Below are 27,414 nucleotides of genomic sequence, written 5' to 3' on the forward strand. Positions count from 1 at the left end.
CTTAAATGTCAGGAATATAAAAGTAAAGACAGCTGCTACTCTCAAGGAGCATACATTTTAATGGGAGAGACAAAATGAATTGCTAGTTGGTTGCCAGGTAGGTTCCAGGTGGACCAGGAAATGATGGGAATGGTGAGTAGAGCAATAAAAAAGAAGACTGGCATCCCCTATCAAGGAGCTAGGTCTGAGTTTATTTGATCACAGCTCCAAACCTAGGAGGAAAAGATAGGTAGTGCAGGGGTAAGGTAAGTGGAGGTACAGCAAAAGGTTAAGGAGGTGACCAGAGCCTCTTTATGAAAACCAGCCAAGGAATCCAGGCTAGTAGAGAAGCAATCAAAACCAGAAGGGAGTTAATGGACTGAGAGAGTAAGGAACGGTCCTGGAACCAGACACCAAAATAAAGAAAAAGACTAGGAGCCATAGGTACAAGGAAGTGGAACAGGAGAAAGGCAAAGAGATTGTGGTCTCTGAAGGGAATTTTTCATTTAAAGATTTTGGCTTGCTCTTTCTTACACCATTATTTTGAGATTCAAATACTTATTAGATCTTAGGATATAATTCCTATTCATTTAAAATAGACATGAGAGGGAAAATCCACTTTTCCTGTATTGGTCAGAGCATTTTTAAAGGATTAAAATCTTTTGATTTCACAGATTTACCCTATTCTCTTTTTTCTTTTAATACTCTCTTAAATACCTTTCTCCTTTAGCTTCTTAAATGACACAGTCAACACCCCAAAATTTTCTTTCAAATGTGTGTTTTATTTTAGTAAATGACATCAGCAATTAGCATTTTGCTTTTTTGTTTCCTAAGATCTGTTTGGGGGTTTTTTTTGGGTTTTTTGTTTTTAGTTTTTGCAAGGCATTGGGGTTAAGTGGCTTGCCCAAGGCCACACAGCTAGGTAATTATTAAGTGTCTGAAGTCGCATTTGAACTCAGGTACTCCTGACTCCAAGGCCAGTGCCACCTAGCCACCCCCCCAAAAAAATCTCTGTTGCTGGGCTCTGTCCACATTAGCTTTATCTCCAAATATGTACATACACACACACACACACACACACACACATCTTAAAACCAAATGACTATGAAAGACTAATTTTTAAAGATTTTATTTTGAATTTTACAATTTTTTCCCCCAAACTTGCTTCCCTACCCCCACCCCACCCCAACAGAAGGAGGTCTGTTAATCTTTACATTGTTTCCATAGTATACATTGATCTCAGTTGAATGTGATGAGAGAGAGAAATTATATCCTTAAGGAAGAAAAAGTATAAGAGACAGCAAAATTACATAATAAGATAACAGGTTTTTTTTTTAAATTAAAGGTAATAGTCTTTGATCTTTGTTCAAACTCCAGAGTTCTCTGGATACAGATGGTATTCTCCATCGCAGATACCCCAAAATTGTGTCTGATTGTTACAGTAATAGAATGAGCAAGTCCATTAAGGTTGACCATCATTCCCATGTTGCTGTTAGGGTGTACAATGTTCTTCTGGTTCTGCTTATCTCACTCAGCATCAGTTCATGCGAGACCTTCCAGACTTCCCTGAATTCCCATCCTGCTTGTAGTGCTATCCATGAGACAAATCTGGTCTTGGTGTCAATATATAATTCATAAATCATTATTGATAAATCATTTAATTTATCATTCATTATATTAAAGAGTGTGCAGTATAAGTGAAGTCTTTATACAAATAACTCAAAATTATATATATATATAAATATATGTATATATATTTTTTATTTTATATTTATACATACCAGTCAGTCATAAATATACTACCTTGCTGGGGCAATATTTCTTTGGATCCTTACAGTACTTCTTCTGCCTCCCTTGCTTTCAGTTAGCCTGTTTCAGTAGCATCTACTTATGGAAGAGGCAGAAGGGAAAAAGGAAGAAACCCTGCTATATTCATATTCTGGATAGTCATAGAATTCTTTGAGTTGAATGTAACCCTATAGGCTAACTTTTCCAAAACCCTATCCCTATTTATAAACCGTCATGAAGAGCTGGATATGACTGAAAAATGACTGAACAAGATAAATATATAGATATAGATATAGATATATATAGATATAGATATAGATATAGATATGTATCTACAAATTATATGTTCTCTTCACTATTAAATTTTATGTTCCTAGAAGGCAGGAACCATTTTTGTCTTTCTTCCTGGCACATAGTAGGCACTTATGAGAAACTTGCTGATTGACTGGTAGCTGACTAACTAGTGGTCTTAAGCATTCAACAAAAGTTAAATGACAAGGTTCAGGATATATTGGCAGTTCATATGAATATATAATAGCAGATCATATGGTAATGTAAAGAAAGAATTCTAAGTAGAATGTAAGCTACTATACATTTCATTGCCTATACATCCCATACCTTGCATAAAGCTAGTACTTAATTTTTGGATTATTATGGTATTTTAAGATCCCTTCCAGCACTGACAATTTTTTACTTAAGTCTTCATCCTTAGTGTCCATTAAGATCTATAGTGGCTATTAGTGATGCACACTTCTCCATCTAGGTCTGGTTTTCAAAGAAGTATAAGGTCATAATGCCACTTTAGCCAATATTAAACCCATATTGAAAATTATCATTCTCAATCTTCCACCACACTGGCCACCACAAAAAGTTGGGTTTCTCACTTAGTTGCAAAGAAAACGAAGTACACAGATATTTCAAGGATTATTCTGTTTCTTGGTCTAATGCACAATCCTGTCCTCACCAGCAGCCTCTCTACAACAATAATTGAAACTGAAATTTTGTTGCTTAATAAATGCATTTCCAGTACATTTAGCAAGTCTTTCTTGCTCTCCATCCTCTTTACTCAGCAAAATATATAAAAAGTCCTGTTTACAGATTGGAATTCAGAAAAAAAAAGAGGATAACATCTATCATTCTGCCAGACTTTAAGAAAACAAGTTATTTCATTTGAATCTCACAACATCCCTGTACTACAGGGATCTATATGACTATAGACTTTATTGTTACTTTTTTACAGATACTGAAATTGAGTCTCAGAGAAGCTAATTGATCTTCCTATGCTGATATAGCTAGTTTCAGAGGTAGTATCTGCACCTGGGGCAACTAGATAGTGCAGTGGATAAAGTACTGACCTTGGAGTCAGGAAGACAGGAGTTCTTATCCAGCCTCATACATGTACTAGCTGTGGGGCCTTGGGCTAGTCATTTCATTCTAATTACCTTACATCTATGACCATCTCTAATATTTCTGATTCATTTCTGGCCATTGGATATAAGATGACTGGAAGAGAAAGTGAAGCTCATAACTTAGCACTTATTCAAATCCGAATCATGTGCTTGTCATTTTCCTGATATCATGGTCTTCTTCAAGAATGAAGGGTGAAGGGCGGCTAGGTGGTGTAGTGGATAAAGCACGGGCCTTGGAGTCAGGAGTATCTGGGTTCAAATCCAGTCTCAGACACTTAATAATTACCTAGCTTTGTGGCCTTGGGCAAGACACTTAACCCCATTTGCCTTGCAAAAAAAAAAACCTAAAAAAAAAGAATGAAGGGTGAAAAGATTTTTTTTTCAACTGCACCTAGGTCTTTTAGACCCTAATTGCAGTACTCTTATCTCTATACATATGCTCTCACCTCCTCTTGCTCTGTATATAGCAAAAGAGGGGAACTGTAAAGAATATTACACTATTTATAGAAGTTATTGAATGTAAGTTATTAGAGTTCTCCCCCTTTCCCCCAAATTCTCTTATCTTAGCAGTCTTTTTCTAAGATTAAACTTAGATAATGCAGAAATATCTATAGTTTCCTTACTTGCAATAATCATAAGTAGTATAACTGACATTATACAGTACTTAAAAGTTTGCTGGAATTTTTTATATATTATTCCATTTAAGATTCACCAGAGCCTATAGATTTGGAAACTAAATGTCAAAATAGAATTTGCATATCTCATTTATACCAACTCACACTGCCTACACTGTTTATAGCAATGAAGTAACAAGGGACTTGTGACTGTTCACTGAACAAAATGACTCAGTGATGGCTCATCACTCCCATACATGCTGGCCTTCAAGCTATCATTGACAACAAATTCATGCTGGTGAGAAGTCTATCCAACTGTTTTTGGGACCTAAAAAGCCTGAATCACTCCATTTGGAGCTTTCCTATTACTCTTGTGCAAATTATAACAAATTAAAATTATTCTGTGTCAATCTTTTTGAATCATTTCCTACCTTGGCTTTTGGAGGGCAAAAAGAGAGTAACATGTTGTATATTTGAATGCTGGCACCCAAAATTCCCAATGTTTCCTAAGAAACTTATTACTTGTTCCTATTGGAATTTCAAGATCCCAACTTGTCATATTTTTATTCCAATCTGATCTTCAAGAAATGATGCCACATTATTTTTAAAACATAAGATGTTTAGGGGCGACTAGGTGGCATAATGGATAAAGCACCGACCTTGGAGTCAGTAGTACCTGGGTTCAAATCTGGTCTCAGACACTTAATAATTACCTAGCTGTGTGGCCTTGGGCAAGCCACTTAACCCCATTTGCCTTGAAAAAACCTAAAAAAAAGGCATAAGATGCTCAAAGATAGCTAACCCAATGGACTTTTTCTCCCTTCAGTAGACATAATTATGTTTCCCAGGGAGTTATCCAGACTTTTCCAACTAGTGTGATGCCCATGTTCTAGTTTCAAATTCATAAGTAACCAAGGATTGTGAGTCCTTTATTTGCAACCTGAGATTTCCTTTTCTTCAAAAGCTATTGGGACTGAATTTGCTAGGACTCTTCCCTCTTCCAAAACTTTCCTTCTCCAAAAGATACTTTTCTGTGTACATATGTTGGTTAACCCTACAACAAAATTATTTCAAGGAAGGGATTGTTTCATTGTTCTCTTTATATTACTTGCTTCTAAATACAGTGCATTACACACTGTAGGAAGAAAGGAAAACAATTTATGTTTTTAAGTGCCTGAGTGCTTTACAAAAACAAACTCTGGGGAAGTATTTGTTATAGTGGTGGTGGTTATTGTCTCCATTTTATAATTGTTTACATCAATGCAGACAGAATTTATATGATTTGTCCAGGTCACATAGCCAGGGAGTATGAGTTCAGATTTGAACTCAAGTCTTCCTGACTCTAGGTGCAGAGCTTTTTTTCACTGTACTATGTAGGTGCCATTTAATAAATACTATGTCATCAGCCTTCAACACTTTTTTTTGGTTATGTAACTGAACACACCTAAATGAGAGAAAACAGATTTTTAAAAACTCATATTGAATGAATGAAAATGCAAAATAACTGAACTCTGAACATACAAGTATAAAATCTCAATATTTCCTCTTCTCATACTATATGTCCAATTTTTTGTCAAATCTCATTCCTTCTACCCTTATAACATTTTGCCTCTACATTTCCTTGTCTTCACTTACACAGTCACCATCCTTGTAAAGACATTACCACTGAGTCATTACCTCTCACCTGAACCAGAGATTTCTAATTTGTTTCCGTCTTAAATTTCTCCCTATTTTTGATCCATCTTCAACTCGGTTTCCAAAGTGATTTTCCTAAAGTAAAGAAATCATGTCACTCTCACTATTCAGTAAATTCCAGTGACCTTAAATTCCAGACCTTAATATTTAACAATGCTGTCCTCAAAGAACTATCTTCAGCTACACAAAGAATCACAGTTTAATTGTTTAATTGTCTTTAATTGTCTCATAAAAATCTAAAAAGATTTCATGCCCACTAAATCATTGACAGTTCCAACATGACACTGTGCTAAATCTTGTCAAGAGAACATTAGAACTATCATCTTGTAAGCATGTTGATAACTATATGAGAAACATAAGAAACAACTAGATGGCTCATTGGATAGAGTTCTGGGTCTGGAATTAGGAAAACATCTTCCTGAATTTAATTTTGACCTCAGGCATTTGCTAGCTGTGTGACCCTGGACAAGTCACTTAACCCTGTTTGCCTCAGTTCCTCATTTGAAAAATAAACTGAAGGTCAAGGCAAATCACAGCAGCTTCTTTACCACGAAAATCCCTAATGGGTTCACATATTACTGAACAACAACAAAGGAGCACACTGTATTTGGAAGGTTCTATGAGAGCCTTTAACACCTCTTTGTAACCAACTCATGAATAATTCTCCTAGATTCTTGAATCTGGTAGCTATTTGCATATGCATCTACTTTACCTGAGCATAGTATTTTTTAGCTAGTTCCTACCTCTTTAATTGGGTCCATGATTCAATTAATTAAGACTCTCCAGTGTTTCAATACCTTTTTGGAAAATCCTTCCCCCTATACAAGCTTACCTTATTGCATTTTACTTTTGTCTTTGGAATGGAACCAAACAGATAATGATGATCCTGATTTAACTATGGTTTAGCAAGCAAAAAATTCAAGAGATTGGTTTCTCTAGGATCTATCTTGTTCTTTTGTAAAACTTAAAGCAGTTTGCATTTCAGAATTTAGGTGCTTTTTAGTTTCATAGCATTCTTCCTACATTGTACAGAACCAATGAAATTTTTAAATTCAATTCTAAAATTAGCAATTACTTGAGTTCAGTTTTTCATTAAAATACATTATATATGTTACATATTTATATATTACATGTTGTGTGTATGTTCCTCTTATTACTGTTACCACACAGTGGTTGAAACTGAACAATGGCCATAAATCCATCAAATAGCGACTTTAAGCAGTGCTTTTCCAAGTGATAAGATCTCTTCTTAACAAATGGCACCAACTGTCAGAATGTTCTTTACCCAGATTGAACCTCAAATATAAAAATATGTCAATAAGAAAAATTTCTACTTCCTTAATCATGAAAGGGCACATGGCCCCATGATTAGAAAGCCAGAGGAAGCCAAGAAAACCTGGGTTAACCTCTTCTTCTCCCCATCTGACATAAAATGGCTGAATGACCCTGGGCAAGAGAAAGTTGATCTGCATTGGTTGAGGGAGGAGTTTGTAGGGATCTCTACAAATGAAATCACAAATTTGGTATCTTAACTTTTATCTTGAACACCCAAGAGGATGATATTTTTTTCCCCAAGAAGAAACTTCTTTGGGTCAAGAACAAGAGTGCCCTGTACTTGGCAGAATAATTCTGATTGTTTTTATTGTTTGAATACCGAAAGAGATAAATATCTGTGTAATTGGCAAGCAGAACTCTTTATTCCTCTTTATAGATGATGGCTTTGAGAATAAATCTATTCATTGTCATCTAATATTAATTCCTCTGTCTGTGACTATCTTTTCTTTCCTCAAAGCAATAAACAAGAGCAACTAGATGGCACAGTGGATAGAGCACTGGCCCTTGAATCAGGAGTACCTGAGTTCAAATCTGGCCTCCAACCCTTAATAATTACCTAGCTGTGTGATCTTGGGCAAGTCACTTAACCCCATTGCCTTGCAAAACTTAAAAAAAAAAAGCAGTCAACCTTAGTTACAATCTCTTTTTACTAGAAATAGGATTAATTTTCTTGTATTTGAATTTTTTGTTTAGAAAGCCAAGCTTGGCCCTGCTGGTAATAAGGTGATCAGTTCCTCAGATGACAGAAAATCCAATATACCATCCAACAACCTTGACAGAGTCAAACTCACAGACTTTAATTTTCTCATGGTACTGGGGAAGGGTAGTTTTGGAAAGGTAAGTAAGTTGTATGCTTCTAACTACATATAAAAGAAAAAAAGGAAAAAATTGGTTGATATAGCTTTTCTTCCATTCTCCTCAAATAAGGAATGTTTACTTTCAAGATGGAAAAGGATATTTAAGGTTATAGCACAGACAATGATATACAGGGCTAGAGTCACTTCATTTTCCCTAGTATCTTAAATATTTCCTAGACCATTACCTAATTTCCTTATATAAGAGCATTTTCAAAAAAAAACCTATTTAATTCAGTTTCATTTTCTATCACTTTCAAACAACATTAGCAAATAAAAGACGATGTAATAAAACTGTTAAGATGTCTTCAGTCAGAGGTTTCTATTTATTGACTTTCATGAATAATGAGTCAAAAGTTTAAAAAAAACTAACCTTTCATGAAAGACACATTGAGAAGGTTGCCAATTTATGATAAAATTCAATGTGGTGAAGCAAATCAGAGTTAAAACTTGCTGTAATAAGTGAGTCATCGAGTGATTATAGCAAATATTAAGGAGAGATCTCTGATTCCTTGAGGTCCAAGTTACAATGTTTCATTTTGTAAATGTTATGGCTCTCCTCATTCTCACACAATAGACTTATCAGCTTCCACAGGTTTAAAAATCATCTCTAAATGATGATTCCCAATAGCCCTTTCTCAGTCAGTCATACATTTCAAACTGCTATTGGAGATTTTGAACTTAATGTCCAATAGGCGTCTCGGAAAAAAAAATGTGTACATAACTGAACTCATTCTATTTTCTCCAACACTCAATCTTATTACCAAGCTTTGCAATCTAGATGATTTGTTGATTCCTAAGTCTCTCTAATACACAATAGTGTGACTTAGGAGAAAGGTTGCTGGGCATAGGTTTAGGAAAACCTGAATTCAAATTTCACCTCAGGTACTATTTACTAGCTGTGTGACCCTTTGTAAATCATTTGACTGGCAAAGACTACTTTCAAAAAGTGAGATGTTTGCTAAGAGTTGAAGGAAACCTGACAATTAGAGTGTTCCAATCATAGTAGACAACCAGTGCAAATGTATGAAGTTGGCAAATGTAATGTATATGAAAAATAGCAAGGAGGACAGCATCATTGAATTGTAGACGACATAGAAGGGAATTACAGGAAAGTTACGAAACTTTAGATATAAATATAGAGCTTTAAAAGCCAATTTGGATTTTATAGTTGATCTAGAAGATCTAGACAATGAGCATTAAATTACCTGAGCATTAATTACTCTCATCTGTAAAGTGCCATCATCCTACTGTCCCTTCTATCTATAATTCAATTATCAGTATTCTCCATTTACAAGCTCTAGAATTCCAGAAAAATTCTATCTCTATATCAACATATTTATCAGAGTTCACGTTCAATGTCAACAAGATTTTGAGGAAGTCAAAAATGCCCAAGATGGTTATTTTTGAGTGGATATTTTATAGTCTGATGAGAGACTCACTTAGACTTCTAACAACAGTTTTGGTGTATTCTTGAATGGAAATGTGAATTTGATTAATAAAAATTACATTTTTTCCATCCTCCCCATGAAAAAACAACTTCTCTTCATAACAAGGATAGTAGAACTTTTTATTTTATTAGTCTCACTGCTCTTTCAACTTTAAGATGCCCAAATGCACTATACCTCCTTAATTTCCAGATTTGAAAAATCTTTGAATATTTTGAGTATTAATTAGTGGTGTTTTGTAACCTCTTGACGTTGTTTTTAATTTTTGATCACACATTGTTTTTTGTGTGATTGAACCTAATTTATTGTGGACTTAAAGGATCCTTGAAACACTTCCCCAATCTAACAGCTATTACAATATCTATAGCTTTCATTCATCTGTGTTGAGTTAAAATTTTTAACATTTCCTTGAAATAATAGCAATTCTTAAAAACATCAAAAGAGATCAATAAAATGCTCATTTCTGAGAAAACTTGATCTGATTTCATCAGGGTCAGCCTAGTAGTAGTAGTAGTAGTAGTAGAACACACATGTAACAATTGCTATCACAAAAATAATCATATCACAATAGCTAATAGTTACATTATAACCTATAATTTATCTATTACATAGTTATTATAGTTATATATAATTATAATAATATGTACAGTTTTTGCTTATATAATCTTTAAGGTTTACAAATACGTCATTTTAATCTCCTAAAAACACTGGGAAGTAGGTGCTGTTATTATCTCAATTGTTCAGATGGTTAAATTAAGGCGGATTTCTCCAGAGTCCCACAGCTGGTAAACATCTGAAGTTTGAATTGGACACATCTAATTCTAGCACTTCATCCATTGTACCATCTAACTGCCCCTAAAAATAAGACTTTATCACAATAATTTTCTGTCCAATCCACAAGCTCCCCTTCTGAGATACCAGGTGTTATGTATACAAAGAAAAGCAAAAATCTAATTGGGAGAACCAACATGAAAACCACTATATACAAGCAAGATATATACAGGATAAATTTAAGTTAATACCAAAGAGAAGGCATCAGTATTAAGGAGAACTGGAAAAGACTTCCTTTGGAAAGTAGGATTTTAATGGAAGCAAATCTGCTAAATCAAGTCACAAAGATGAGAAGAGAGCATTTTATCTTTAATGGACAGCCTGGAAAAATGTAAGAAAGTCAGACAATGAAATGTTGTATATAAGCAACAGCAAGAAGGCTGGTGTCACTGATGGTAGAGTACTTAAAAGGGGAGGAAAGTGTAAGAAGGCTGCAATTATCAAGAGAACTGTGGTATAAGACTTTAAAAGCTAACCAGAGGATTTTATATTATCCTGAAGATCCTGAAGCAGGGAGCTACAGAAATTTATTGAATAATGGGAGTGACATGGGCAGATCTATGCTTTAAGAAAATCACTGACATCTGGGTGGGAAGTGAACTAAAATGGGAAGAGATTTGAGATAGGAAGATCAATCTTTAGACTATTTCAATAGTCTGGACATAAGGTACAGAAGGACATGTATCAGGATGGTGAGAATATCAAAGAAGACAAGGGAGTATATTGATGAATGTTATGAAGGTAGAATTAAGAGGCATTATAAAAATAGAAATAACATGTTTGGGTGAATATGGGGAGGACAGAGATTAGAAGTTGGGGATGAAAGCTAAATTGAAATGTCCTCAACAGAACTTTCAGAACTTCATTAAATGTTTAAGCAAATGATAGTTGAAACAGATAAATATAACTTCTCAGTACTAATTATGCTACTGATCTGAAGTCTCAGATTGTTTTTATTCCTTATACTAAGGTGACCAGGAAATTCACGCAATGGCAAGAGCATTAGTCCCTAGAGCCAGTTAAATTTCAAGTATTCAAAAAAATTTTTTCAAAGATTCTTTTAAGGAAAAAAATTTCTGTCCCTATTGTGAGGAACTCAGAGATCTTTCTACTATTATACCTTCTCCCCTTAGTTTTAAGATCATAAAGATCTTCTAGAGGATTTTCTATCACTTAAAAATGGCTATTATTGGACCCTAATTTAGAAAATGCAAAAAAGTTTACATGGTCAATGCCTGAAAAGAAAAAAATCTAAGAGGTGTCATTACTTTTTCCTGTAGCCCTGATGTTCCTGGTACTATTCTTGGTTACCATTGCTTCACCACACCAGGATACCAGAGAACTCCACAGATTTGGTATTGTTAACTAGATGGACAGATTGTTTAGTCCTTTCAAGGGATGAAACCTGGCATTCCTTTAACATGTGGATCGGGCCATTACATTGCTAATTGTCTTTTTTTGTTATATTTGTAGTTTAGTTTTTTCTTTTCCAGTTCTGCCCATGCCAGACTTCTCAAATCTCAAAGATTAGATTTTTTCCCAATAATGTCCCTTCAAACCACTCAAGTGGTTGCAGGTACTCTAAAAGACTATAGTAATATATAAATTCCCTCCTTCCCACCTCAGTTACACAGACATTGACTCAAAGGACCAGATACTTTAGAAAAGTAGAAGAAAAGTAGAAAAAAAGCAATTTGTTCTTAGTTTTAGACCAACTATAAAAATGCAAGTCAAATCCACTGCTCTGTTGCAATTTCAACCTCAGTTCTTTTCCAGTAAGTTATTAATTTTCCTTGTTTAGGTGATGTTGGCTGACCGGAAAGGGACAGAAGAACTATATGCCATCAAAATTTTGAAAAAAGATGTGGTGATACAAGATGATGATGTTGAGTGCACGATGGTAGAAAAAAGAGTACTAGCTCTCCTAGACAAGCCTCCATTCTTAACACAACTGCACTCCTGCTTCCAGACAGTTGTAAGTCTTCCTCACTTAACTCTGTGTGCTTTCTCAAAGGCCTTTCTAATTTGCTACATTAAGATAGTAAATAATTCAACTTCTGAGTCCTCTAGGCTCTTTCTGCCTAATTTTCAAAATGATTGGAAATTAAAGGAGTAGTTTAAGATTAAGGTATTTCATGAGGTGCTCTCCACTGTGACAAAAATATAGTTTGATCAGTACTCAATACAAGGCTTTAATACCATAAATGGCTGCTATATACTGTGGAAAATTCCCTTCCTGTGTACCAGATGACTGGAAGAATGTAGAATGCTTTGCACATTCCTGTTGTATACTTATAGTGTAAATAAATAGTAGTAAACAGTAACAAGAACCAATGGCACAGGAACAAGATTCAAGACCTCTTCATTCTACCAGTCTCCAAGTCATCTCATAGAAATACTAGCAGTTTATGTTTAAACCCCTAGTTAAGGGTTCCCAAGCAAATCATTTCCATTCCCTTGTCAATTTGTAGCTTTATTTGAGATATGCCAAGCTGTTACACTTTACCAGTTTGTGTTCAGGCATGAGGAAGTATATTGTGTTCATGAGCCTAGCAAGCTTCAATGGCTTTTAATTTCAAAATCCTAAGAGAGAGAAACATAACCAGATTATCATAAAGTCTGAGGTTGAAATGAAAAAAATATATTCACCATTCTCCAACCACTATGTGTCAGTCTTATCTTGGCTATAAGCCATGTTTCCCTAATCCTTAGTTCCTGGTTTTGCCATCCAGCATTGCTAATCTCATTTCTACAAGAGAAGAATTTGCACAAGATGTATTAGGTGGGATCAGCAGGGGGAATGAAACCTGTCTATGTTTGAGTAAAAGATCCCTGTGTACTTCATCTCCTCATCCCTGCAGAAATCATATATGCTAAGGAAAGGATCTATAAAGCACATAAAGGAACATGAAATTAAAACATAAAAAACCCACAAGTTGAATAGGCTACCTTTAAGGCATCTTCCTGGCAATTAGCACTGACACTGTTATCCTTGCCTTCCTCCCAAGTCCTGGACCCAACATACACCACTTTAATGATGAAGAACTTCAGGGAAATAATTGTGTCATAAAGGATAGAGTGGTGTGGGTCAGCATCTACCTGATTTTTTTCTACTACACAACTATATAATTTGCCTTACCTGCCACTAACTTCTCCCACCATCCCATACGATGTGATGATAATTATTCAGACATCTGTTACTGGTTCTGTGGAGCCTTTTATAAATGTTAGTCACATATAAGAGAGAATAGAGTTTAGTCCACCAGTAACTAGATACCTCTCAGGCATTGCAAACTCCCATACCATGCTGGAGTGTTAGTCAAAATAAATGAATGCCCAATATTTATAGATCAACAAAGAAATAGAATTGAAGTTAAGAATTTATATCTGGGGGCAGCTAGGTGGCGCAGTGGATAGAGCACCAGCCCTGGAGTCAGGAGTACCTGAGTTCAAAGCTGACCTCAGACATTTAATAATTACCTAGCTGTGTGGCCTTGGCAAGCCACTTAACCCTATTTGCCTTGAGGAAAAAAAACCTAAACAAAAGAAGAATTTATATCTGTATAGGTTATAAAAGAACAGTGTAAACCATCATTATAATATGGGACCCATCTTTCATAGTTTTTCTGTGCCTCAACTTCATCATCTGAAAAATGCAGGAGACTTCTAGTAAAACTGAACCCAAATCTGCCAAGAAATAAAGATTTAAGAGGGCACTGGGTGAAGTACTATATGTGAAAATGACCAGAAACCTATGTGTGCTCTAAGTGGAGGAGGAAGGGATGCCAAGGGGGTTTGGTGTCAATATAATCTTGGCCCTAGACTATGGGAACTGAAGCAAGGAATAAAGATAGATTCCAGTAGGTTACTATGTAAGGAGAATCAGATGGCTGCTTGGGGCCCTCAAAGAGGCCCTCAAATGAAGCCAGCAAGATCTCTAATAAACTGTCAAATTCACAATAGGAAATAAATGTTTTCTATACAGAAAAATTTTTTTCTACTGGAAAGAGACAAGTACAGCAACCAGGGTAGGGGAGTTCCAGGAACTCTATAACTATTGTGATCTCCAATCTTCAATGTCTGCCGAGACATCCAGGTTATAGGAATGAGGCAGAGACAACCCAGGGTCCCAGAAGAGATCGAAAAACTAGTATAATCTTTGATAACAAGGACATTTCTAGTCAAGACTTCAGCAAAAAACAAATCCAACTCCTTGTTGGTGATTGGAGGAGAGGGAAATATGGTCAAGGGTGAATATCTGTATTGGACCGCCAGGAGAAAATAGAAACCAGAGATTGTGATATAAAGCTGAATCTTTTTCCCCAATAGAACACAGCTCTCTATACAAGGTTAGGGCTGAAGAAAAGGTTGGGTAGGATTATCAGTAACTAATCATCTCATCCAGACCTGCAGCATGGTAGTAATAACAGTCACTAGACTGCAGCATGGACAAAACCATGCAGGGCCTGTCTACTCCACCCCAGGAGCTCAAGAAGGGTCAAAACTTTGTCCTGACATAGGGACTCAATACAGGAACCATTTGCTGGAAATATAAAGAGCAGAAAATTCTAAGCATGATTAGGAAATATTATAGTTAAAAAGAAGCCCAAAATGACAATTTAGAAGACAGTAATAATTACAAGCAGAGCCTCAGGAAAAAAATAACAGCTAACATGTAGGTATTAAGTTTGCAAATTGCTTTACATTTCTTATTTCCTTTGATCATCTCAACTTTAAAAAGACAGATGATATCATTATATCCATTTTACAAATAAGGAAAATGAAGCATCCAGAAATCCAGTTATCTGAGATCACACAACTAATTAAGACAAGATTTGAATTCAGATGTTCATGACTCTCTATCATAGCACTCTAGACACTGTACCATGGCTTGGTCACACTCAGAGTAGAAAAGAGAAACCAATTAAAATGAATACAATTAGAACTCAAATAAATTGGAAAGAGAATGAATTATTTAGAACAAATGGTAGAATATATAATTTGAGATAGTGGAGTCCATGAAAAATATAACAACCAAAAAAAATCAAAAAGAGAGTCAACAAAAAATGTTCGAAGTCAAAATAGTGGAAAAATTAGAAAATAGTTTTAAATACCTACTCTCAAACACAGCTTACTAGGTCAATGAGAGATTTTAAAATCACTTGACTCCTGGAAATCATGACCAACAAACATCTGGATTCTACATTTCAAGGAATCATAAAAGAAGTCTATCTAGATCTCTTAGAGACAGATAGCACAATCTAAAAAATAAAATCCATTAGCAACTTCCTGAAACTTCAAATTGGAAACTAAATATATCATAATAAAAAAAAGCAGAGCTTTTAAGAATAAAGAAAAAATATTAACAATAACCAACTTTGTGGTCAAGTTGATGTGTTTCAATCTTGCCTCAGGCAGTTTACTGTGTGATATTGGACAGGTTTCTCAGCTTCCCTAAGCCTCAGTTTTTTCAGTTTCTATAAAATGGGGGTGACAGATGATAGCATCTATCTGACAGGGTTCTTTTGGGAGGTCTAATGAAAAAATATAAGAAAAACACTTTGCAAATCTTAAAAATGTTCATTGTTATTATTCAGTGTTTATCACAGTCCCTAGTACAAAGTACTTATTAAATATACTTGACGGACTGACTAAAGTCATCTATAATGAAGGATCCATAATAGATACTTAATAAATGTTTATTGATTTGACTGACTGAACAGAGTGCAAATTTAAAAGGATAGGTGAAAGGTAAAAACGTGTTCATGGTCTGAGAGGAATTAAATGAGACCACTTCAGTTATAGATTCCTAGTGTTGACTCCATTCCTTTTATTTCCTCATATCCTTTATCTTTATAAAAGTGAGAAAAAAATCAGTTCAGTTTAAAGAGAAATACAAATTAAATGAGAAAAATCTTTGCAACCAATATATCTGATATCTAAATATATGGGGAATTGATAGAGATATGTAAGAATATAATCATAAATTTTTCAAGGGAATAAACAAGCTGATTTTAAGAGGGAAAAAAACACAGGCTATCTTCAACCATATGGAAATATGCTCCAAAAAACTAATAGTAAGAGAAAATTAAGTTACCTGCTGTTCTATCTTTGGTGCTTGACATAATAGGAACCTAAATACTTGGTTGATTGGCCAGATTGGCACATATGACCAAAAGAAAAATGGTAGTTGTTGGAGGGGCAGTGGAAAGACCTATACTATGTGAATTTAACCCATTCTGGAAACAATTTGTAATTATAACCTCCAAAGTGACTAAATTATGCAAATCCTTTTATATAAAAGCCAGTGAGAGCAAAAACTTTTTATTGTAGCAAAGAATTAATTATAAAGTAGTTTCTATCAATTGGGAATTTATTAAAAAATGATATGATTTAATAGATTATTATTCAATCATAGAAAAGCTGAGAATGGAGAAAAATCTAAAAAGACAAATTGCATAGTGAAATAAAAAGAACCATAGGAACTATTTATACTTTAATTAAAATAATAGAACTCTGAAAGACTTAAGAACTGGTCAGCGTAATCATTAATCATGACTCTAGTGGAACTATGATAAGCATGCCATCCATTTCATGGCAGAAAGGTGATGGACTACTAGGCTGTGGAATAAGACATGCATTTTCAGACACTGTAAGTGTATTGATGTTTTTTGCTAAACTATATTTACTGTGAGAGGGGAGTTATGAGATGAAAGAGGGATTTGGTATAAAGTGATAATAGAACAAAAAAAAAGAAAAGTCATATCAATTAATCAACACTTTAAAAACTATAATAGTTGATTCATATCCAATTTTTTTCCTGTTCCTTCTTTTTTCAATGCTTGGTTCCTAGGATCGGCTTTATTTTGTGATGGAATATGTCAATGGTGGAGACCTCATGTACCACATTCAGCAAGTAGGAAAATTTAAGGAACCACAAGCAGTGTGAGTATTTTATTTCTGTGATTTCAGTTTAAATGTACAAATGGAGAAACCCCTTACTGATGTTCTCAATTGTCTTTTTTGGTCATTAATATCCTTTTTTTTTCCTTCTTGTAAACAATAGAAAAAAGAATCATCCTTTTTTAAGGTACTTAATATACAGATTTAATAAACCAAACTAGCAAATGAGAAACTAAATTCTGAATTAAGAAAAATATTTAAGATCTGGTCAGTTCATCATTTAAAAAAAAAAAAAAATATTGACTGTTGGGCAAGTTGACATTACCAAAAGTAGACCAAATTACATAGCAGACATCTTAAACTCTCAAATCCTGCTATGAACTATGTTGTGATCTATATTGGTAGAGTGGATGTCCATATAGATAGGATCAAAAAAAAAAACCTGTCTGACCTAGGTTAATTCCCATAACCTTGATGAATCACTCTGTTTCCTCATTTATAAAATAAGGAATCAGTCTAGAGATCCTCTAAGTTCACATTGAGCTATAAATGCATAGTTTTATGATCCTTCTCACTTTACATATACAATTCTATAATCTTTTGAAGTTACAGAACCAAATAGCTAGTGGAAGGCCCAATATAAGGTTGTATAAGCAATAAATTTCAGATACATGTTAGGGAAATTTTGCTCACTTTTGATTTTTAGCCTTAAAAGGGAAGACATCTGTTCTCATTCTACCTGTATATGTGTGTGACTTATGAAACTTTAATATATACAGAGATAAAAAGCTAATGCCATGGAAACTTGATCCACCAGAGTGAATATTTCAGATTTGCTGAAGACATTTCTGAAATAATACTTAAAACCTTCTGGGATCTTTTCCTTTTATTAAATTCAAACTGATGAAAAGAGATCCTTTATTTTTGGAATATTTGGATTCTGTCTGCAAAGACTCCTGAAAGCCTTGAAGATTTTTTACCCATCTTTCAACATTTCACCAGAGCTTCACAAACTTTACTAATTTGGAAATAATTATTTTAGAGCTCCTCATGATTCTAAATGGGGCTTTACTTCCATGTGAATTCATGCATGGCCCATCTTAGCTCAGCCTTCCGGAGGGTTGACAACCAACTATTTCTTTCATCATTTACTATATTCTACTTTAGGGAAAGGAATTAGTTGCAATCCAATGCACCACTGTGTTTTCCCTAAAATGCCACTAGATGTAAAATCAGAATATTCCCTCCTTAATAGCTAATGAATATTTAAGTCTGATTATTTTCCCATTTGAATCAAGAAATGTCTTTTTGAAGACTTTTGGAGAAACTTATGTGGGGCTACCTTATAAAAAATAACATCCATTTACTGAAAAAAGGCAAAAATCAATTGATATTGAATAAGCATCATATTGCAAATTTTTTAGCACTGGATTTAGAGTCAGATGACTCTCTCACATCACAGTTTTTTTGTTTTTTTTTTTAACCTTGGTCAAGTCACTTAACATTTCTGAATCTATTTTCTCATTGGCAAAGTGAAGAGTTTGGACAAGATGATCTCAAACTCCCTTTCAGCACCAACATTCTATTTTCCCATGGGCAAATAAACATTCAGAATAAGATTCACCATAGTAGAAAGAGTTAGAATGCTTAGGGTAAAGTCCTGGCTTTGACACAAGTGATCCTTAGCAAGCTATTTCAACTGTCTGAGTTTTAGTTTCCTCATCCGTAAAATGTAAATTATACCTGCATCCTCTACCCCACAGAATCATTATGAGTAAAGCACTCTGTAAATCTTAAGGTGCAATGAAAATGGGAATGTCCAAGCTGTCCATTAATTTCCTATGGGGTATGTAAATTTAGGAGAAAATTTGCAAGATGAATTTGTACAATAAATAACAGACTGTGACTGTGCATGGTTTGTTCTAGTTAATACCAGATGTCATAAATCTCTTTTAAATTCTTTGATGTTTGAGTTTGGAAAATCAGGGTTGAGGCAAAGGAAGGTTGAAGGAGAACAAATAGAATGCCTTGGATCTCAAGTAATTTTTCTTTTCCAGGTTCTATGCTGCAGAGATTTCAATTGGATTATTCTTCCTTCATAAACAAGGCATTATTTATAGGTAAGGACTGGAGGCTCTTTTTTTCCCAGCTATTCATCTGGTAGTTACACTGGATACTAGATTATGGATTATTTTGTAATTTATATGCTGAAGCTTGAAATAGATAAAAAGGAAGTAGGGTAGAGTTCTAGTCTTTATATCAAAACCTTCTTGCCTTGTGATCTCAGGATAACCATTGCATCTCTCAGAGTTTTAGCTTCTTTATCTGTAAAATGGAGACAAAAATAAATGCACACACTATGTCAGTGTGCACTTTGTAAATGGTAACTTGCTACTTAAATGTAGCTATTATCAACAAGAATTCTGAGTTGCCTTTCAATTTGACCCTCAGTGGAGAAAGAACATCTTTGGTTCCATTTCTCAACCATAAAGACTTCCTATTCCATTTTTACCTTCATAAAAAAACATGTTTATTATGCCCACCAGCAATGCCTTTCTCTGCTCTTTTTCTTGGAAACGGGATTATAGCAAATACCAAAACCCCAAAATAATGCATTTTCAATCATATGTGTCTCTCTAGAATGGCAGCTAGATAGAGAGCAGTAGCATCACATTCAACTATTCCTGAAGGATATCTTTGGGCTTATTTTTAAAGTGTAATATTTATGTCTAATTGTATTTTTATTTTTATTTATTTCCCAATTAGAACATCTAGGTGACACAGTGGGTAGTATGTCAGGTCTGGAGTGAGGCAGACTAATTTTCCCAAGTTCAAATCTGGCTTCAGACACTTCCTAACTGTATGACCCTGGGCAAGTGACTTATTGCTGTCTGCCTCAGTTTACTCATCTGTAGAATAAACTAGAGAAGGAAATGGCAAATAACTCCAGTTTCTTTGCCAAGAAAATCTCAAATGGGGTCTCGGAGAGTCAGATTTGATTGAATTAAAATGGCTGAACAATAACAAATTGTCAGTTACATTTTAATCTGGCTTGGGTCACTACTTGGGAGTGTTGGGGGTGAATGTGGCCCATGCACCATGGGGTTGACATGCCAGATATAGAGAATAGACAAGAGTCTTGAAGGCAGTAAGATTTGGCTTTGGGTCCTACCTCTAACATACATGACCATGTCACTTAACCTCTCAATTCTCTGGGCAATTCTCTAAGACTTTTAGAGAAAGTGGTGGCCTACATTAGTAAGAGAAATTTTCTACCATTGTAATCCCAGGTCCAATACTTATCCTTCACTTTCAGTAGCAGAATTGTTTGGAGATCAGTGGATTCTGTGAATTCTGATTTACAAGAAGATCCCACACCAAAAAGTGATTCTAATAATAACTTTAAACTGATTTAATTATCTTGAGTTCCCTGAGAGAACACATAGCCTCTCTGTCCTTGTGCATCTTGGAGGTGAGGACACAATCTCAATGTGGTGGAATGTTTACTTACTGGACCATTTCAACAGTAGAACAGATCCAAATCTGAGTTTTATTCTGGAATCAAGCACTAAGCACTAATACTAACCTCCTTTCTTTCAGAGATTTGAAATTAGACAATGTCATGTTGGATTCAGAAGGACACATCAAGATTGCTGATTTTGGAATGTGCAAGGAACATATGTCAGATGGAGTCACAACCAGGACATTCTGTGGAACTCCAGATTACATTGCCCCAGAGGTAAAGTTTCAGTCCATTTCTCAGGCACAAGGAGCTTCTGCACATTTAAGATTTTCTAAATTTGGGCTTTCATTTTTCATCTTTGACATCCATTCATTCAATTAGCCATTCACACATTTTTTCTTATCCAAGCCTCTTGAAATCTTTTGTTACCTTTTAAACCTATCTCAAGTTCCACCTGCTTTGTGGTACTACCCTTATTACCCTGCTGCTCAAAATGACTTTTTATTAATTTATCTCCATATATTTTTCCTTTCAATAAAACCTAAGCCTCTGAAGAGCAGAGGCTATATCATTTTAGTTTATGTTTCTCTACCACTTAGGACAGTGCCTGGTATATAATAATATTACTATAAATGCTTGTTGCAGTGAAGTGAATTCATTTGTACAGCATACATTAAACCTAATATTTGCAAAGTTATTTGCTAGTCACTGATAGAGACAAAAAAGAGAAATAAAAGATTATTTCTTCCTTCCAGGGGTTTACAATTTAATTGGGAAGAGAAGATGCATGCCCAAAGAACTTAAAATAATATATGGTTTGTGCTTTAAAAAGGCATGACCTGTCCTGCTATGAACATTCAGGAAGAAATGCTTCAGTATGATACCAGTTTGAACAATCAGCCTTTTCATATCTGAAACAGAGTACTGCACTATAAAAAGTATAAGCTCTTTATAGCAATATTTGTTTTGAAGTCATCCAATAATTGACAGGTGTTAAGCGGAAAGTAATCATAAGCTAAGTACTCTTCATTTAACATACACCAGATGCTGTTTGAATACAAACAAATAAATTTCAGCAGAGAATGGCAGAATTTTTAGAAACAAAGATGTCTCTGGGCTTCATCTTCATTGAGACTGAGTCTGGACTAGTTAAAATATTAACTTTCCAAATAAAATAATTTATTCATTTGACATCATGGGGGGGTTATGGTGTTCTACTCAAATGAAATGTCCAGTTAAAAGTCTACCTCTTTAAATTCCAAAACTTTGTTTTTAGCCATTCTCGAGAATTTTTTCTAAAATAAATTATGTTCTCCCTTGCTTTCTTAAAGAGAAAATGTTAGATATCAGCCATTAGAATGTGTTCTACATTCTACATGTAGGTATTCTATCAAGGATTATTTTACCCTGGCACTAAGTGAATCTAGAATGCTGTGCCTATGTGTATATTTTGTAGAGTTATTTTTTCCTTCTTTCTCATTATCAAGGCTCCCAGAGTACCTTCTTTAATCAATTCTCATTCTCCCTCTGATTTCATATTTCTAATATTCCATGGCCTGGGAAAACAAATAATCAAATGTTAGAGTTTGGAAAAATAAAGGGTTATCTGAAGGGTTAGGGTAAGCTTAAGTGCATGGACTTGGCCTTCCTGTTTTTTAGTTTTGAATACATGGCTTCTAAATAATTGAAATGTTGTTTTTGGCTAGTGTTGCTTTATGTAAAAACAAACCAACCAGAACATAGAAGATGATTTTTAAAGGAATGATATAACATCTTATTCTTTGAAAATGGAAAATAGATCCACCTTAAAACATATATCACTTATAGTATAGTGAAGGTTAAAACATCCCCAATCAAGGTTTTAGACTCTGAAAATATTAAAATAATCTTATCCTCTTTATGAATAGATCTGGCAGGCAGAAGCATAATAATTATTTCATATAGAATTTTCATTATTAGTGTTGGCCAAGGCATAAATATTTATGACTATTTGTTTTAAAGCCTTGAAAAGGATTAGCAGTGTAGCCTCTCGTTACCCAGTCAAGTGAGGCCAAGACAAATGGTTGTCACAAATAGATAACATTGTTAGTGGTGAGATGGCAGTATTTAGACAGAGGCACCAATCAAGAAAATATTCCAGAATTTGATATTAGATATAATTCTTTCCCTGACAGAAAATTTTTCAGGGGCCAACAAAATCTTGAAATCATTGAAGATAATATTGATCATTGCTCATGAGATGGATACTATCTCAATTTTAAGGTATTTGGGGTAAATATCAACTAGGATGTTTGAAAAGATCTGGATGCAGGAGTAAATGACAACTTTAGTTTCTGCCTCAGCTGTTAACCCCAGGTATGACTCCATTATAGATGCAAGAGAAAACTCTTATTTCTCTATTTAGTCATGTTTTGAAGAAAAATCAGAACAAAAGTGGGTGGAACAAAGAATAAAAAAACATATGAAAATTTGAAAATAGTGTGCTTTGGTCTGCATTCAGACACCACAGTTCCTTCTCTGGATATGGGATGGCATTTTTCATCACAAGTCATTTAGAATTGTCTTTGATTATTGTACTGCTGAGAAGAGAGAGCTAAATCCATAAAAGTTGATCATAACACAATGTTGCTGTTAATTGTGTACCAATGTTCTTCTGGTTCTGCTCATTTCACTCAACATCAGTTCATGCAAGTCTTTCCAGGTGTATCTGAAATCCGTTCATGATTTTTTTTAATTTATTTTTATTAAGGATATTATTTGAGTTTTACAATTTCCCCCCAAATTTTACTTCCCTCCCCCCACCCCCACCCCCCACATGGAAAGCAATCTGTCAATCTTTACTTTGTTTCCATGTTGTACCTTGGTCCAAATTGGGTGTGATGAGAGAGAAATCATATCCTTAAAGAAGAGACGAGAAGTCTAAGAGGTAACAAGATCAGACAATAAGATAGCTGTTTTTTAAAGGGAATAGTCCTTGAACTTTGTTCAAACTCCACATCTCCTTGATACAGATGGCACTCTCCTTTGCAGACAGCCCAAAATTGTTCCCGATGGTTGCACTGATGGAATGAGCGAGTCCCTCAAGGTTGAACATCACTCCCATGTTGCTGTTAGGGTATACAGTGTTTTTCTGGTTGTTCTGCTCATTTCTCTCAGCATCAGTTCATGCAAATCCCTCCAGGCTTCCCTGAAATCCCATCCCTCCTGGTTTCTAATAGAACAATAGTGTTCCATGACATACATATACCACAGTTTGCTAAGCCATTCCCCAATTGAAGGACATTCACTTGATTTCCAATTCTTTGCCACCACAAACAGGGCTGCTATAAATATTTTTGTACAAGTAATGGTTTTACCCTTTTTCATCATCTCTTCATGGTATAGACCCAGTAGTGGTATTGCTGGGTCAAAGGGCATGCACATTTTTGTTGCCCTTTGGGCGTAGTTCCAAATAGCTCTCCAGAAGGGTTGGATGAGTTCACAGCTCCACCAACAGTGTAATAGTGTCCCAGATTTCCCACAACCCTTCCAACAATGATCATTATCCTTCCTAGTCATATTGGCCAATCTGAGAGGTGTGAGGTGGTACCTCAGAGAAGCTTTAATTTGCAGTTCTCTAATAATGATTTAGAGCATTTTTTCATATGGCTATGGATTGCTTTGATCTCATCTATAAATTGCCTTTGCATATCCTTTGACCATTTGTCAATTGGGGAATAGCTTTTTCTTTTAAAAACATGACTCAGTTCTCTGTATATTTTAGAAATGAGTCCTTTGTCAGAATCATTAGTTGTAAAGATTGTTTCCCAATTTACTACATTTCTTTTGATCTTGGTTACAGTGGTTTTATCTGTGCAAAAGCTTTTTAATGTAATGTAATCGAAATCATCTAATTGGTATTTGGTGATGTTCTCCAACTCTTCCTTAGTTGTAAACTGCTCCCCTTTCCATAGATCTGATAGGTAGACTAGTCCTTGATCTTCTAATTTGCTTATAGTATTTTTTTATGTCTAAGTCCTGTAACCATTTGGATCTTATCTTGGTAAAGGGTGTGAGGTGTTTGTCTAATCTAAGTTTCTTCCATACTAACTTCCAATTATCCCAGAAGTTTTTATCAAAGAGGGAGTTTTTATCTCAATGTCTGGACTCTTTGGGTTTATCAAACAGCAGATTACTATAATCATCTCCTTCTTTTACACCTAGTCTATTCCACTGGTCCACCACTCTATTTCTTAGCCAATACCAAACAGTTTTGATGACTGATGCTTTATAATTTTAGATCAGGTAGGGCTAAGCCACCTTCTTTTGCACTTTTTCATTAAGCTCCTGACAATTCTTGACTTTTTATTTCTCCATATGAATTTACTTACAATTTTTTCGAACTCATTAAAGACATTTTTTTTGAATTTTGATTGGTAGGGCACTAAACAGATAGTTTCGTTTTGGTAGAATTGTCATTTTTATTATATTAGCTCTACCTATCCAAGGACAGTTGATATTTTCCCAGTTATTTAAATCTGATTTAATTTGTTTGAGAAGTGTTTTATAATTGTTTTCAAAAAGATTCTGAGTCTGTCTTGGCAAATAGACTCCCAGGCATTTTATATTGTCTGAGGTTACTTTGAATGGGATTTCTCTTTCTAGCTCTTCCTGTTGTATCTTGCTAGACATATATAGAAAAGTTGAGGATTTATGAGGGTTTTTTTTATAACCTGCAACTTTGCTAAAATTGCTAATTGTTTCCAGTAGTTTTTTAGATGATTTCTTGGGATTCTCTAGGTAGACCATCATGTCATCTGCAAAGAGTGAGAGTTTTGTCTCTTCCTTCCCAATTCTAATTCCTTCAATTTCTTTTTCTTCTCTAATTGCTGATGCTAACATTTCTAATACAATATTGAATAGTAATGGTGATAATGGGCACACTTGTTTCACCCCTGATCTTATTGGGAATGCCTCTAGCCTCTCCCCATTGAATATAATGCTTGTTGATGGTTTCAGATAGATACTGCTCATTATTTTAAGGAACAGTCCATTTATTCCTACACTGTCTAGTGTTTTTAATAGGAATGGATGCTGTATTTTGTCAAAAGCTTTTTCAGCATCTATTGATATGATCATATGATTTCTGATAGCATACTCACTTATATCAACAACAAACCTAACAGTTTTCCTAATATTGAACCAACCCTGCATTCCTGGAATAAATCCTACTTGATCATAATGTACTATCCTAGTGATAACTTGTTGTAATTGTTTTGCTAAGATTTTATTTAAGATTTTTGCATCTATATTCATCAGGGAAATAGGTCTATAATTTTCTTTCTCTGTTTTAACTCTTCCTGGTTTAGGTATCAGCACCTATTAGTGTCATAGAAAGCGTTAGGCAAAGTTCTGTCTTCAGCTATTTTTCCAGCGTTTATATAGAATTGGAACCAATTGTTCCTTAAATGTTTGGTAGAATTCACTTGTGAATCCATTAGGCCCTGGAGATTTTTTTTTAGGGAGTTCAATGATGGCTTGTTGAATTTCTTTTTCTGAGATAGGGTTGTTTAGGTATTTAATCTCTTCTTCATTTAACCTGGGCAACTTATATTTTTGTAAATATTCATCCATTTCACTTAGATTATCAAATTTATTGGCATAGAGTTGGGCAAAATAATTTCGAATTATTACCTTAATTTCCTCCTCATTGGTGGTGAGTTCACCTTTTTCATTTATGATACTAGCAATTTGGTTTTCTTTTTTTTTAATCAAATTGACCAGAGGTTTATCAATTTTATTGGTTTTTTCATAACAACAACTTTTGGTTTTATTTATTAATTCAATAGTTCTTTTGCTTTTTGATTTTATTAATTTCTCCTTTAATTTTTAGATTTTCTAATTTGGTATTTAATTGGGTATTTTTGATTTCTTTCTCTAATTTTTTTTAGTTGCATGTTTAGTTCATTGATTTCATCTTTCTCCAATTTATTTATGTAAGCATTTAGAGCTATAATATATCCCCTGAGAGTCGCTTTGAATGAATCCCATAGGTTTTGGTATGTTGTTTCATTATTATCATTATCTATGATAAAATGGTTAATTTTTTCTATAATTTGTTTTTTGGTCCACTCATTTTTTAAGATGAGGTTATTCAGTTTCCAATTTATTCTGGGTCTATATCTCCTTGGCCCAGTATTGCATCTGAGAAAGATGTATTCACTATTTCTGCCTTTCTGCAGTTGATCATTACGTTTTTATGTCCTAGTACATGGTCAATTTTTGTATAAGTTCCATGTACTGCAGAGAAAAAGGTATATTCCTTTCTATCCCCGTTCAGTTTCCTCCATAAGTCTATCATATCTAATTTTTCTAACTATCTATTTACCTCAACTTCTTTCTTGTTTATTTTATGATTCAATTTATCTAGATCTGAGAGTGGGAGGTTGAGGTCTCCAACTAGTAGAGTTTTGCTGTCTATGTCTTCCTGTAGTTCTTTCAGCTTCTCTAAGAATTTGGGTGCTGTCCCACTGGGTGCATATATATATTCAGTACTGAAATGACTTTATTGTCTATGGTACCTTTTAGGAAGATAAAGTTTCCTTCCTTATCTCTTTTAAGGCTATCTATTTTTGCTGCTGCTTTGTCTGAGATAAGGATTGCTACCCCTGCTTTTTTTACTTCAGCTGAAGCAAAATATATTTTGCTCCAACCTTTTACCTTTACTCTATATGTATCTTCAAATGGGTTTTTAATCCACTCTGCTATTTGCTTACATTTTAAGGGAGAGTTCATCCCATTCACATTCAAAGTTATGATTACTAATTCTTTATTGCCCTCCATGCTATCTTCCCTCTGTATTTTCCCCCTTTACCCCCTTTATCCATATTTCCCAGTATTTGTTTCTGAATACCACCACTTTCAGTATGTTTGCCCTCCTATATCACACCCTCCCCTTTCCCTTTTTCCTTCATTTTGTTATTTCCCCTTTTTTCCCCTGCTCCCCTTCCCTTTCTCTGTCCCGCCCCTCCCCTTTGCCCCTTTTAATACTTGAAAGGTTAGATGTTTTATAGTTAATTGAGTACATGTAGATTGACTTTCAGCCAAGTCTGATGA

The 27,414-nt window shown here is 34.6% G+C and overlaps 1 protein-coding gene and 1 long non-coding RNA gene across 3 annotated transcripts in view; one reads left to right on the forward strand and one right to left on the reverse strand.

Moving 5' to 3' along the window:
• PRKCA (protein kinase C alpha) overlaps positions 1–27,414 on the forward strand; it is a 487,054-nt gene that overhangs the window by 409,141 nt on the left and 50,499 nt on the right. For both annotated transcript variants that reach the window (XM_074224747.1, XM_074224746.1), the window contains 5 exons: positions 7,514–7,657; positions 11,755–11,928; positions 16,807–16,898; positions 18,914–18,976; positions 20,457–20,595. In XM_074224747.1, the coding sequence (XP_074080848.1) occupies positions 7,514–7,657; positions 11,755–11,928; positions 16,807–16,898; positions 18,914–18,976; positions 20,457–20,595 (612 nt within the window). The remainder of the gene's footprint in view (positions 1–7,513; positions 7,658–11,754; positions 11,929–16,806; positions 16,899–18,913; positions 18,977–20,456; positions 20,596–27,414) is intronic.
• LOC141514182 (uncharacterized) overlaps positions 1,159–27,414 on the reverse strand; it is a 31,622-nt gene continuing 5,366 nt past the window's right edge. Inside the window, exons 2-3 of the long non-coding RNA XR_012475964.1 lie at positions 5,475–5,560; positions 1,159–1,592 (exon numbers count right to left, since the gene is read on the reverse strand). This is a non-coding gene — a long non-coding RNA (uncharacterized LOC141514182). The remainder of the gene's footprint in view (positions 1,593–5,474; positions 5,561–27,414) is intronic.

The sequence above is a fragment of the Macrotis lagotis genome, chromosome 2 (genome assembly GCF_037893015.1).
Source record: "Macrotis lagotis isolate mMagLag1 chromosome 2, bilby.v1.9.chrom.fasta, whole genome shotgun sequence".
NCBI classification, from domain to species: Eukaryota; Metazoa; Chordata; class Mammalia; order Peramelemorphia; family Peramelidae; genus Macrotis; species Macrotis lagotis.